General features: G+C 41.5%; 1 protein-coding gene across 1 annotated transcript in view; it reads left to right on the top strand.

The window, feature by feature from the left end:
- The window catches only part of wdr11 (WD repeat domain 11), a 48,901-nt gene extending 34,794 nt beyond the window's left edge, over window positions 1-14,107 (top strand). Inside the window, exons 17-29 of the mRNA XM_046401378.1 lie at window positions 321-427; window positions 700-814; window positions 2,139-2,310; window positions 2,536-2,644; window positions 3,612-3,674; window positions 4,448-4,513; window positions 5,708-5,897; window positions 7,727-7,822; window positions 8,478-8,643; window positions 9,057-9,154; window positions 9,800-9,945; window positions 10,610-10,689; window positions 12,074-14,107. Coding sequence (XP_046257334.1) covers window positions 321-427; window positions 700-814; window positions 2,139-2,310; window positions 2,536-2,644; window positions 3,612-3,674; window positions 4,448-4,513; window positions 5,708-5,897; window positions 7,727-7,822; window positions 8,478-8,643; window positions 9,057-9,154; window positions 9,800-9,945; window positions 10,610-10,689; window positions 12,074-12,276 — 1,611 coding nt within the window. The 3' untranslated portion in view covers window positions 12,277-14,107. The remainder of the gene's footprint in view (window positions 1-320; window positions 428-699; window positions 815-2,138; window positions 2,311-2,535; window positions 2,645-3,611; window positions 3,675-4,447; window positions 4,514-5,707; window positions 5,898-7,726; window positions 7,823-8,477; window positions 8,644-9,056; window positions 9,155-9,799; window positions 9,946-10,609; window positions 10,690-12,073) is intronic.
- The last annotated feature ends 234 nt before the right edge of the window (window positions 14,108-14,341 follow it).

Below are 14,341 nucleotides of genomic sequence, written 5' to 3'. Positions count from 1 at the left end.
CAAACATAAAGCGCCAGAGAGTATGTTGTTTTTATAGCAGAGGGAAATGTGGTTCGTTTGCTCTTCAGTTTGCACTCACTGTATTAGCTATCCATTGATTGGCTGTGTGAAAGATATGATTTGATTTATTTACCTAACAGCCTTAAAAGCAAGACATGCTGTTAAAATTGGCAAATACATGTTTAGGTTTACTTTAGTCGCAGTTTCAAATACATGACTTAATTGGGAATCTTTAAGCAGAGGGCAAATGTTGAGTTGTCGCTTTCTTATTTTTCATCTCTCACTAAATACATGCCTTCCCTTCCTTTCCCTTGTTACAGGGTAGTATGGGCAGCATCGCTTGCATTGCCTGGAAAGGTGATACCCTTGTACTTGGGGACGTGGACGGAAATCTCAACTTCTGGGACCTCAAAGCTCGTTTGTCCAGGTAACAGCTGCTTACTACACAGCAATCATTATCTAAGTGTTTATTTTACTCTGTTGTGTTTTTATATATTTGACATTTTTCTTCAAATTTGAGATTTGTGCTTTGAACCTCATGCATGTGATAAATAATAATAGTAGTAATGATGATAATGTTTGTCTGTCTATATATGCTCATGTTACCTTTTTCTTTTTAAATGAGTTGGAAAGAAATTACCATTGAGTAGGAAGGAGGGGATATCATCCCAAAATGACCAGCGCTGTTTATGTTTTCAGGGGAATACCAACACATCGTGGCTGGGTGAAGAAGATTCGCTTTGCCCCTGGAAAGGGCAACCAAAAGCTGCTGGTCATGTACACAGACGGAGCAGAGGTCTGGGATACCAAAGAGGTGAGCCTCCACACACCAACCCTGAGCATCAGTGACACCATTGCCATGAAACTTTTCCAGTTGATTCATTGATTGGTGTTCTCTAACACATTATAAATTCCCAACATTCATCACCCGACTCCACTCTGCATATCTGAAATAAAAGAGACGAATCTGCCAAGCTCTTCAGGTTCATACTGTAGCTGTGGTTTACATCTTAAGGGATTTACTATGGCAGAGTGAATGTGTTTTCCTCGAACTGTAATCACTGAAGCACAACAGTAATGTGGTGGGGTATATATAACTAATGTCCTCTCTCAATATAATGCTGTGGTAATATCCACTGTGATTGTCTTGTTTTATTAAGGAATCATTACAGTGCATCGAGAAGTGCACATAAACAAGCTTTTAAAGCTTTCCACTGACATGCATAAGCACAACTATGGCAGGATGGATGATCCTGATTGTTCTAAGTGACATGCACCCTTGCTACCTCTTTAACTTTGTTTGCTGAAGTCATGATCACCCAAAAGGTTTTTCACTGTAGTTTCTTCAGTTCAGCTCATCTAATGATCCTTCTGGTTCTAGTTTGCGCTCCAGTTCATCATATTATCTAATGTCACAGACCAGACTGTTTTTGTGTGTTGTCTGTATCTATGCCACAATATTTGTAAGCTTACCCAGCAGCAATGTGGTAAAAAAAATTGAAAAGCAGATGAATGTGGACACAGGTAGATATGCTGGTGTATTAAGCAGCGTGGGGTGGAGGGAGAAGGTCCCACCGGAGCACCATTGTCTGGATGTGGTTCCCTGAGGGGAGAGGGAAGATAAGACACACTTTTCAGTCCCCAGTCATAAAACCCAGACAACAGATGTTATCAAGCTAAAGAGGGAAACAAGTAACAGCCATAGGTTTGGGGAAAAGGAGTGGTGGAGAGAGAACGAGGGGAGCGATGGGAGAGAATGAGGGAGGAGAGGGAGTGCAGGAGAGATCTCTGAAATGCTTCAGTGCTTTGCCGACAGCTCGTTTGCACTGCCTCCCATACGGCCTCATAAAAAGCCAGAGGAAGAGAGATTTTGCAGACCATTTTCTGGAAAGGTTCTTCGTCCGCTTAGCCATCTGTTCTTTGTCCTGTTTTACGCAACATAAATTAGTTTACAGTTGCAGCCACATTGGCCATCCTCTGTCGATACAACAGGCTTTTACTGAATCCAAAAATCAACCCATGTTGTGTCTTTGTCCCTTTTGAGTTTTGCAGAGAAACTCGTAATTTCACACCATCCCCCAATAGTTTTTAAGTGGTGGTTTGACACTAACTACTGTGGTCTTCCTCCTCTCTGGCAGGTCCAAATGGTCAGCAGCATGCGGGTTGGGCGCAATGTGAACTACCGCATACTAGACATTGACTGGTGCACATCAGATAAGGTTGTGCTGGCCTCTGACGACGGCTGCATCCGAGTGCTGGAGATGGCCATGAAGTCTGCCAGTTACCGCATGGATGAACAAGACCTGAGCGGTGAGCCAGGCAACGAAGAGTGTGAAGAAATCAAAGTAAAATTGCATATAGAGGGTTGATTAAATGGACTAGACGAAGGATTAATTCCTCAAAAAATAAATGCTTTTTACATATCTGCACAGTTCCACATTAGATAATGATACATGATATGCATGATCATGATGGCATTAACAGCCATGGTCTAATTTTGTGTTCTTTCTGATTTCTTGTGTGGATAATTTTTAGATCCAGTGTGGTGTCCTTACCTGCTGGTGCCTCGAGCTGCCCTCACTCTCAAGGCTTTTCTCCTGCTGCAGCCCTGGTCAGGAACCTTCACAATGGACATCACTCAAGTGTAAGTCTCAGCTTAGAGTAAGTCACCCTAAAATGTGTCCTCTCTAAAATCACCCTTTGTATGATGTCACGAGTGTTATGATGTGATATCACAGAATTTGTTCATTTTATGTTTTCAGCGCCAGGGGGCCTGCATGGGTTGGGACTCACATTATCGCCAGAATGAAAATCATGACTTTGTTAAGATCTTGCCTAAGTCCTAGTTTTCATGTTCTTGTTCTGAATGTTTACGATTATAATTCATTGAAGCAAGTTTGTAAGCAACTTGTTGAATGAAACTTGCACAAGAAAAGCACAGCACTGCAGTTTCAGCAGAAACGTGGTTCAGTTGAAAACTTGATAGTGCCATCTGTGTTCAGTGCAGTTTCTCTTTGGATTTGATTGATTTCAGTTCACATTTAAATTGCTGGAATAGTTTTTGTTTTAGTAATAAGCGAATCAGTGAGTCAGATTTAAGAAAATTTACCACCCAAATTTACCACCCATCCAGGTATGGGCCTTGCCTTGATGTATTCTCTTATACCATAGTGCCATCTTCCAACCACCCAAGCATTCGATTTATTGCCCTCATAAAAAGAATACCCTCTTTGCCCGTGCAAACAACTCACCTCAGTAAACAGTGTCAACATGGGAGCCAATCACAGCCATCCTGGGAAAGTTTTTTCAGATGGCTACATCTGGTTTAACTACAGTCGATGTAATTATGCCTCAAATAAACTGAGTTCTCACTGTGATGCTTCTTTCTTCCATTAAACACACGCAGCTGCCTCATCATATGTCAGGCAGCTATATTAACAGCACTTGCAGGGTGCTGCCTGACCTGAGCATAAATGCGAGAATAGAGTTTTCTATTACTGCCTGACATCACTGATCGACTGCTCTCCGCTTCCCATTTAATATCAGGTCAGATTTTATTTTAGTGAAATGTAAGCGGAGCAATTTCACTAAGCTTGATCTCTCTGTTTCAGAGACTACAGTGAGAAAGACGAGATAAAAGGCCTGATCCAGGAGCAGCTGAACTCCTTGTCAAAGTGAGTTCTCATTCTAATGGTGCTGATTACACACTGTAGCTCTACACTATACACTATATGGACTAAAGTATTGGGCCACCTGACCATTACTCCAACATGGACCATAATGATATTGCATTCTGAATAAACAGACAGCTTTGCAGTCATATCAACTTCCACTCTTCTGGGAAGCTTTCCACACATTTTTGTGTTTTTGTGGGAATTTTTGCCCATCCGTGAGCATTTGTGAGGTCAGACACTGATGGTGGATCAAAAGGCCTGGCTCACAGTCTTCATTGCAGTTCATACCAAATATGTTGGATGAGGTTGAGGTCAGGACTCTGTGCAGGTTAGTCAAGTTCTTCCACACCAAACTCATCCCACCATGTCTCTATGGACTTTGCTTTGTGCACTGGGGCACAGTCATGCTGGAATAGCAAAGGACCTTCTCCAAACTGTTGCCACAGAGTTGGAAGCAAAGCATTGTCAAAAATTCTTGGTATGGTGAAGTGAAGATTTTCCTTCACTGGAAGTAAGGGGCCACCAATCAGATGACAGAGCATGTGTGTTTGTGAAGGTATCTGTGCCAAGTGCCAGTTTTTGTTTGTGTACTTTTGGCTTGCAGTCGAGTCCCATGGTCATTTGTGTTTAGACAGCAGGCCCAAAGAGCATGTAGTCTGTGGGTTGGCAGATAAGAGGAATCTCCCGTAACAGCCACACTGTGCCTGCCGTGTTTGAGAAGTGTAATTGGCCCTCACTGTGTTTTGATTGTCTGTCTCTGATTGGCTCCCTAGTGATATGAAGAATGTGCTACAGGACCCAGAGCTCAGCCTGCTTCAGCGCTGCCTCCTGGTCTCACGGTGAGTTTAAACTCAGCATGGAGTTACCAGTCTTTGTTGTCTGCACAGACTGCACTGTGTTAATGAGGGTTTGCTGGTACCACAGCAGGATTATTTTGTTAACAATCAGACACTTCACACAATCGGATACTTCTGTCAAAAATGTAGTGGCTGAGTTTTAACTAAAACATAGTTTGTATAAGCTCTAAAATAATGAATAACAATCTGCTGCCCTGGATGTGAGGTCACTCTCTTCCATTTGATGTCATCCAATATTATAACTGTAAATACAAAAACTTTGCATTATAACAGATGTTAAACCTGCCTATAACAAAATAATATATTTGCTTCTGCTAATGTTTTCCTGTCTGTCCTGATTGAATCTATTTGTTAGCAATGATTTAAAGCCAAACTGGGTTTACAATCAAGGTGCTTGTTAGCTTTGTTGTTGTTAACAGCAAAACATGATTACATTCATCAGGAGTGATTTCTCTGCAGAAATCTGTGCTTAATGGTATCATTTAAGTTTTTTTCTATTTAATTTAGCATATGTAATGTAATTGAGAAAGACAAACAAGATGATTTTATATTGCAAATTGAGTAATTCTGTTTTTAAAACAGTCAAATTATCAGCCGAGATTACTACGGGGTTTATTTTTGCTGTAACTGTAAAGTCGTGATTCTGTGTCTCCACAAAAAAGCATGACATGAGAGCTGGTGTCAGCAACTCTGATCTCATCTCTGCTCCAGTTCTCATTTCCCTCGAGCATCTGACAAATCTGGAACAGCCAATCTGAGGAAGAATACAATACCCCCCATCCCCTGCTTACATCCTGGTATTAAAGCCATGATTTACCTGGAAAATCCCAGAGATCGTTTTTGTAAAGTGAATGCTGTGAGCTTCTGGTTATTTCTCTGTCCGTCCAAGTTTTCATGCCATTGATAATGTGGCATGGTAACCTAGCAACAGCTGTGTGCCTGTGCAGATATGTTAAAAGGAGACTGGAAAGAAAAGGATGTGAAGAGGGAGAGGAGGGGAGCTTGCTCAAATGGCAGTGCGTGGGCTGGAAGATACAAGTCTTATGGTCATTAGTGAGTGAACTAGTTGAAGAACCAAGCAGTGGGTTGATTTCGTCTACGAAATTTGACCAACTACTCCAGATAGAGCGTCATTAGCTTTGGGCTCAGCTCATCAGTTGTTGTGGTAAACTGCAGGCTGTTCGGGGATGAGTCGGATCTTCACTTCTGGACGGTGGCGTCTCACTACCTCCAGTCGTTTGCCCAGGCTCGCCAACTGAGTGTGTCGACTGCAGAGGGACAAGGCCAAAGTGAAGGAACCCAACCTTCACCTCAGAACCACCTGGACATCTGCCATGATGTCCTGTGTGAGAGCTCTTACTTCCAGGTCAGTGAAGCCGGAGAAGAAAATGAACTTAACCTGTTTTTGTTTCTTTTTTCTCTCTTAAATAAACAAAGTTTGGTAAACACAGACAGTAGAAACAAATGCACAAGCAGTCAACTTTTAAAAATTCCCTTAGGACTCATCCAGAGACGGTTACTATCTTAACTTCAGACCTCTCACAGACAAATACCGTCCTGTCCCTTGTCATCCACAGTGTCGACAACGTCGGCCCAGTCACACAGTACATTCTCATTATTAATGACATTGTCTATCTCAAATCTCTGAGGTCAAACCTATCTTTCACTTCACCCTCAGTACATTTAATTCCCACAGCGTCTCCTCACAGTGATTCCAAACCACAACGGGATATGCTCAATTAAAAGCAAATCCCTCTCTTGTTTGCACCATGTCATTGCTCGGATCAATGCGTCTCGCTGATGACATACCCGAACAGTCTTACACAGGCCTTATGAACAATGCCCTGAATCGTCTCTTTTTTTCCTGCTTTAATTATTGACCTAGTTTGTTCTGAAGAGCATTAGAAAAGTTTCTTTAGAAGATGCCATTGATTGGTGTGCCTTGTCTCCTCGCATCACTCCGCTGGTCGACATGGCAGCCACACAGACCACTGAACAAAAATATCCACCTCCATACTGCTGTGGTGAATGCAATGGTTTTTTCATTATAGGTTTATTTTCTTGTTCTGCAGCTGTGATGTACCACACATTGGTTTTGTGTCCAGGCTGCAAAAAATACTTCTGTAGACTTTACTTTCAAGAAATTGTGTGCATAGTAATTAAAAAGTTGGTACACTGCAGTTGGTACACACAAGAGACGACTTTTATTCAGTTTTTTGTGGTTTTGGTTTTTTCCCTCGCAAGGCTACATCAGTATCTTCAAGTAAGTAGAGATGAAAGCAGAGAGGAGACAACATGTACCTGTTTTGATGAAAGGAAATTAGCCAAGTCAAGTAACTTTTAGCACATTTGAAGTGACAGAATTTAAATGGACTCTCTTTCTTTCTGTCAGTACGGGTCTTATTGAAAACTTTCAACTATGCCTGTAATTTTAGTTTTTGGGGTGTTTTTCACGTTTTTTGGATTTTTTTTTTAATGGATAACACCCCATTCTGTTTTTGAGATGTTCTAGTCTCTGCTAATGAGGGGCCACATAGTGATCACAAAGTTAATACTTTCAAAGTGCTACCCCGACAGTCTGCAGCTACATTTGGCTCCTGTTGTCATAAAATAGCTTCAGCAGCAGAAGTCTGACTGTAATTACTAATATCCCAGACTCCAATACAGAGCACACAGTTCCTAAACTCATTTGGTGTCTCTGCAAGGATTTATGCCCACGGCTGTGACTCACAGAAGGATTCATCATAATGAAGTGCAAAAAAAGTACAAATTCTGTGTTAGATATAAATATACAGTTGTACAGTCACACTGACACACAGACTCTTACTAATTTTCTGCTATGCTGTTATCTCTCCCCTCATTCTATCATTTTGCCCTCTAGTCCTCTTAGAAAACTTACGAGCTTATATCTAGGGCTGTTTTTGTGTTTTATTTCCAGAAAAGAAAAAAAAGATCTCCCATCAGGGAACGTGTAATGAATTAATGTGAAAAAAGCCACCAGTAATGAAAGGCAGTATGGGAGGCTTTGGCACCAGAAACACTGACAACTCCTGAATATTTTACCAGAGTTAAGATTACACTCGCCATCTCTGGCTCTAGAATTGTCTTTTTTGCTCTTTTAGTTTCTTCAGTGTTTCTATGTGCACCAGCTCAGACCCAAATAAAAGTAAGCTAACCTGTAGTTCTGCTCAACAGAAGTTCCAGTTGGATCGGGTTCACCTGCAGGAGGTGAAGCGCTCTAGTTATGAACACACAAAGAAATGTGCTGACCAGCTCCTCCTGTTGGGTCAGGTAAGTATTACATTACAAATGACAGTGTCTGTAGGAGGCTGTTGCATGAAATTAGACGTGAGTTCCTGCTCAAATGTTCCTGTTTTTAGGTAAAACACCTTTTGTGATTGATCTCAAAGTGATTAGCATACTGTAACATCATCCTTTTTTTAAAAAAAAGAAATACATGTAATGCAAACTCTATCTTATTTGCATCTTTCAGACTATCCTTCTCTCTCTCACACACACTGCCACAACACATTCACACTCCTTAGCCGTGCATACATGCATGCTGTCATAATGGTAAATGGGTCATATCAGTACTGTGAAGCCTAATGAAGCAAGATGGACAAGAAGTGCTACCTCCTTTCCTCCCCGGCGTCTCAGCCTGTGGGAATGGAGTCACCTCTCCCTTCTCAATGTCACCACTCTCTCTCTAATCACAGGCTGCAATCAGCAGGCTGTTTGTCAGAGGTGCAATGCTCCAGCAAACAGTCTGAGCTGACCCCAGCGTGAGCCTTGTTCTCCACCAGATGAAAAGCACGATAATAAACATAATTTCCCCTCGTTATTCTGTCTTGTTCAGCTGACACAGTGGTCACCTCCCTGAGCTACTACTGCTGTGTCTTCCTCCGCTACCTCACTCATTACCTTTCCTCTTTGTTGCTGCTCTCAGACAGACCGGGCAGTGCAGTTACTGCTGGAGACGAGCGCAGACAACTCCAGCTACTACTGCGATTCACTCAAGGCCTGCCTAGTGACCACCATCACCTCTTCAGGACCCTCACAGTCCACCATCAAACTAGTGGCCACAAACATGATTGCCAATGGCAAGCTAGCAGGTAGTGTTGCTATATGTCTGGTTGCATTTAGCAACCTTTTATGCTTCTGTTTTATTATGTACAAGCAGCATTCGTTTTGTGAGGGTCTGCAGCTTTGAATGTGCCTTAAAATATCTTTAAATAATTAATCTGTTCTTTCAACCTTTAAAGGAACTAGACACCTTTAAATATCATATGACTTATAGAGGTTTTAAAAAGGATACAGAGGTTTTTTCTCAGCTTCTGGAATATCCTCATTGGTTTGGACTACATTCACATTGCATGATGAGTGTGGCTACAAATAGCAGATTTACACTGTATTAAGAGAACATCACACCTGTGTCTTGGCAGAGTAAGCCGCCTTGTGTGGTAATAGACTTTCTTTTCACTGCCCCACATCCATATACAAATTCTTTTCTTTTGTTGTCCGTCAGAGGGAGTACAGCTGCTGTGTTTGATTGACAAGGCGGCAGATGCATGCCGCTACTTGCAGACCTATGGGGAGTGGAACCGCGCCGCTTGGCTGGCTAAGGTAACTCAGCATGACGCTGTCCATCAACAGGAAATCTCACATACAGTGTAATGTTTGTGTAGTTTTTGAGTGTGTGGGCGGATGGTGTAGTGGGTGGGTTTGACTGTTTATATATAAGGTTTGAGTTTTCTATGTAAATTCTAAGAACATAGTAAAAATGTAGTTGCATAGATTAAACCAAATAGCCTAAATGTAGATAGGTTTTCCTTTGTTCCCTTTTTTAAGACTTTTAAGTCCACTTCTGTCAATGCTTTCTTGTGCTTTCTATACAGCATTTTGAGCAATTATATACTAAAATCATCCCTCCATTTCTACATCAAAAGATTTAAAAAACAAATGCTTCAAAAATCAAATTGTTATTGGCCAACTCCATAATATTCCTATACAACAGATCTTCATCTATGGACCTCTGAAATCATTTTAAAGAGGTGTTACTACCTGTTTTTAAATACTAAAGTCATACCCAATAGGCATATCTTGTAGCCACTAAAATTATTCTTGGCCATATTTCTTTTATCTACCTGTCATTTGTAGCTGCACAACACTACCATGTTTTTACACTGTCCATACAATTTGCCTTTAAGAAAGCACCTCTGAAGCAGTTGGAGTTTCTGTACTGTGAAAGCTGTGTGTGTGTGTTTCCAGGTGCGTCTGAGCCCAGCAGAGAGCGCAGATGTGCTGAAGCGCTGGGCAGAGCACCTGTGCTCCCCGCAGGTCAACCACAAGTCCAAAGCCATCCTGGTGTTGCTTTCCCTGGGCTGCTTTTACAAAGTGGGAGAGATGCTCCACAGGTACGAACCATGACCAGTGCTGCTTTGGGCCAACTCTATATATTCAGACATTAAAAAATGGACCAGAGTAAGACTGAGGTCTTGAAAAGTATTGATTTTTTTTTGAATAACACAAATTCTGTGTCTTAATTCCACTCTCCAAAATGCATCCATGCAGATAGACAGTCTTACAATATATAACTTGAAATTCCCACTTTTACTTCCATTTTTTTTTAAAGCATTTATCCTCATGCTTTTTGCAGCACGAGCTTCCTGCCTTTACTGCTCTTTTGTATCATCCACACTCATAAACACTTGAGTCTTTTTCTCTTCTTCTTTTTCTTCCTTTTCCCCCCTGAGTACACTAGAGGATGCTTCACAGTGTATAGCATGGTCTGACCCTGTGTCTTATACCTCGTGCATCAATGTGCTGTTGGTCTGCTCCTCCTCCTCTTCCTCCTTCTATTCCTCCTCCTCCTCCTTCTTCTCCTTGACAGCTCGTGTTCTGAGGTGCCTTAGGCGACAAAAGCTCTCACGGTGAATTAGAGTAGCATCAGGACAACAGGGTTGATGTATGCTTTTGGATCACAGACATCAAGGCAGGGATGATTCTGGTTTCTGACAATAGCACTCATCTCCTCCTTCTGTCTGTGTCTTTCTCTTCATTCTTCTATATCCTGGGCAGCATGAGGCAATTTGATCGCGCCGCCCTCTTCATCGAAGCCTGTCTGAAGTATGGGGTGATGGAGGCCAACGACTCATCCAATATCTTTTCTGAAAACCCATTACTGCACTCCGAGGGCCATTTATAAGCAGCGTTTGGTCTGCCGTTAGCTCCGTCCATCTCGACTACAGGCATGCACTCGGTAGTGGAGAGCTTTCTCTCAATCAAGGTCAGTTTAAATGCTCTATGGTCCACATTTTGCTACAGTTCACATGTTCCCAAAAGTCAGTATGACACTGTGGTCACAGAGCTCAGGTATGACACACTTTTACAACATACGCTTGGAAAACACTTCATATCATACCTGACCATAGATAAAAGACCAAAAAAGTTATTATCAAATTTATAAAATGCTCAGTGTCTAAAAAGTAGATGTCGGGTATCAGTTGGTCAGTTTGGGTTGTTCTTGGTCTTATTCTTAATCTTGTTGTTATTCAGTCTAAACAAAAATGTGTAAACCCATATGCAACAATAATCATAAAGAAGACAATAGAAAGAAAAAAGAAAATATTCTCTCTAAAATAATATTTCATCTAGAAATGTTTAGCAATTTTGTGTTTTGGGTTGTTTTAGTCAGAACTGGCACACGAAATACGGGTAAGTGACAAATGTATGATAAAACTATATGAACTGGGCACAAACACTCGGGTCTGATCCCCAGATGCAAGTACCAATGTGTGTTACCTGCATATCCAGTCCTACATTCAGTTGCCCCAAAATTCCTGCAATAAATCTTCCCTTCATGAATGCTCTAATGTCTAGTTTGTATTGAAGCCGTTTTAGAGAGTTGGTGATTCAACATTATAAGCCTTTTGGATGCTGTAGCTTATATTTTATCTAACAGTATTTTATAAAAGTGTCTCTAGTATTCAGCCTAGGCTCATTGATTTAAAAGTATTGACTGTGAAGATGTCCTTGTGGCCACTGAAGCCACAAAAAGTTTGCATTAAAAGTCTCATCTGTTCTGACTGGGAAACAAAATCCAAGTTCACGCACGTGAAAATTAACACAGGAAGATAACTGCTCTGCCTAAATCATGAGACCTCAGTTCTGTTCCTCTCACTTTGATGCAATCAGACTCATGTGTGCAAGGACAAGACGACACAAGCTCAGACAAAAGCTGCCAAAAATGGCGCTGCACATGAGAGTGTCTCAGGTCTGGTGACTGCAAATGTCACTATATAAATCATACAGTTTTTTTACTCAGCAAACCACCTGTTCTCCCACTTGTGTTCTACTTAGAAGCATCTGCATTCAGTATGTTTCTTTGCTTATTTATTTAGAGTTTCCCTTCGATTTGTCACTTGTTTGTATGCAGGCATTTTGATGTTAATCATCCATGCGTCTCCACATGAGCGATGGCTTTGTGTGCTGTGCTTGTCCCATGTTATGCTATCCTGAGTTCTCCTTGACCTGCGTTTGTACATAAACTCATCGAGGCTGCATTTTTGGAATATGCGCGGCTGCTACGCTCTCTGGGCCTGAGGGAGGGCGCTGCTCTGTGGGCATCACGGGCCGGCAGCGCTGGGGAGCAGCTGATGGAGGAGCTGTTTCAGGGAGAGGGAGGTGTGCCAGAAGGCATTCTTGGCAAAGATGGAGTTGAGCTGGGCCAGGAGAGCACCGAGTGACCTCGAAGACCAGAAGGTTTGGAAGAGAGCCTCTATGTCAAGTCAAGGGTCGTCCATTCAGTCCAGCTTCAATAAAGTTAACCAATGTGAATTAACTCTGTGTCAGCATCCGGGGGAATTATGATCGTCATCTCCACACCATGAGAAGAAAGGAGGTATGAGGAATTTCCCCCATGTGAAGTTGTGAGTCCGTCACTGGAGTCTGCTGTGTCTGTGGCTATAATGACACTTCGTAATGTTTGGTATGACCATTGTGTGTTTGTGTGCATATGTGTATGCATGTAACAGCCCCAAAAGAAACAATTTTTTTTCCTGATTCCCCCAACAAGTGCAGTAATACACGTTATTGATATCACTGTGTTTTTTGCTGGTTAATGAATTTAACTCATTAGATTTGTTTAATGGTTGCCTGTTAAACTTTATTTTGTGTGCCTGTATTGATAATTTCAAAGTACTGTTGTAGCGCAGCAGATTTAATTTGCCTTTTTTGCTGCTGAGATTAAATGTGGCAGAATCAATTTAAAATAATAAATTAAATATTTAACTTTGAAATGCTCTGCCATTATAGAAGACTTCTGTTACTACTCCATGACTGTATTCCAGAAGTCTTTGCGCTCTTGATTTAACCAAAAGCACCGCATTATGTCAATGATAACTGATGATTGATCTGGCCTCCCTGTAGCAGAGACACAGTATACCTCTGGACAGACACTTGACAGACTGAACGTTTTACCCACAGCAGGTGGCGCCGTATACATGACTGACCAAAGCCTGCTACTGCACAAGGCTCTGCAGCTGTAACTAAAAAGTTAGCCAGGCTGCCCTGCACTTATTAGACACTCATTAATATATTATCTCCCTGCACACAGAGGCCAGAAGAATCTGACTGCGGCCACCTGAGTGATAACATTTAATTAGCTTGTTCAGTGCAGACAAATAGATGCTGGTTGTTGTTCATTAATCCAATTTGGAATTTTTAATTTTCTACCTTTTATGGAGTCTTGAGAGGATGCTTTGCTCTCTGTATTCTTTGATGTTTGTATAATGAGGTTGTTCTCTGGTGTGTGTGTGTGTGTATTACAAGAAGAACTGTCAAAATGTGTTGTAGCTCATCTTAATCAGACCGCTGATGGATCATTTATTCACCAACAATAATCTGTGCTGCTCCCTTTGTCGCTCATCACAATCACAAAGCCTGACGAGCACTTAAGAAACTTGCTGCCGTATTTCTTCTGCACACACAGCAAATGTCTGCTGATCATCCAAATCCTCCATGTGACAATGCAAAGACTTTAGTGACGTGTTTAGTTAGTGAAATGAGACAGTAAGTCCATCCACAGGACCTTTTTCTTGTGTCATTGTGTTTCATAAACACGTCAGAGTTGTTCTGTGTTACAGTTCAGTCCCCCCCCCCAGACATTGTCACTATGGCAACCCAGGCCTATTTTAAGGGACTGCATGTTGTTCTGTAGATCCATTACACATAGCTCTACTGATATACTGTAGGTTCTCATAGAGAGTTAACATGGTTTCACGCAACCCAGCAGATAATCAGCTGTAGTTTACCTGATGCTGTGTATCTTCCTCCAATCATGTCATGCAGTATTGTGGAAGCAACATGTACTGTACTGCCTCTTTATGATCAGGCACTAGTTGATTAATATTCGCTGCTTCTCTTTGTACTTTGATGAACTAAACAAAGTTAAGCCTTCATTGTTATCTGTTCATTGTTTACACAGTGAGCTTAATGCTTTAAGCTGTATAAATATTACAGTAGAAAAAAAGATACATGTATATATGGATGGCAATAAAATCAATATTATTAACTTCAGAGTTTTGTCTGTGTTATTTCCTGTGTAAAGATGTTGACTGCAGAGGGCGCTCTCAGCCCTCATTAGGACGCAAAGTGGCTACAGGTCTTGGATGTTTAATGGCAGCCACTTTGTGCGAAAAAGACCCGTTATATCAAGTGTTCTTTGTAATTAACCAACTTCAATTTCAACCCAGGTAGATCGAATTTGAATGTTCGTTCATTTATCAAACTGTCTTAAAAGCAAATTAGTTC

Source organism: Scatophagus argus, chromosome 10 (assembly GCF_020382885.2).
Source record: "Scatophagus argus isolate fScaArg1 chromosome 10, fScaArg1.pri, whole genome shotgun sequence".
Lineage (NCBI taxonomy): Eukaryota > Metazoa > Chordata > Actinopteri > Scatophagidae > Scatophagus > Scatophagus argus.
Note: the sequence above shows the minus strand (reverse complement) of the source record. Positions and strands in the feature narration are given on the sequence as shown.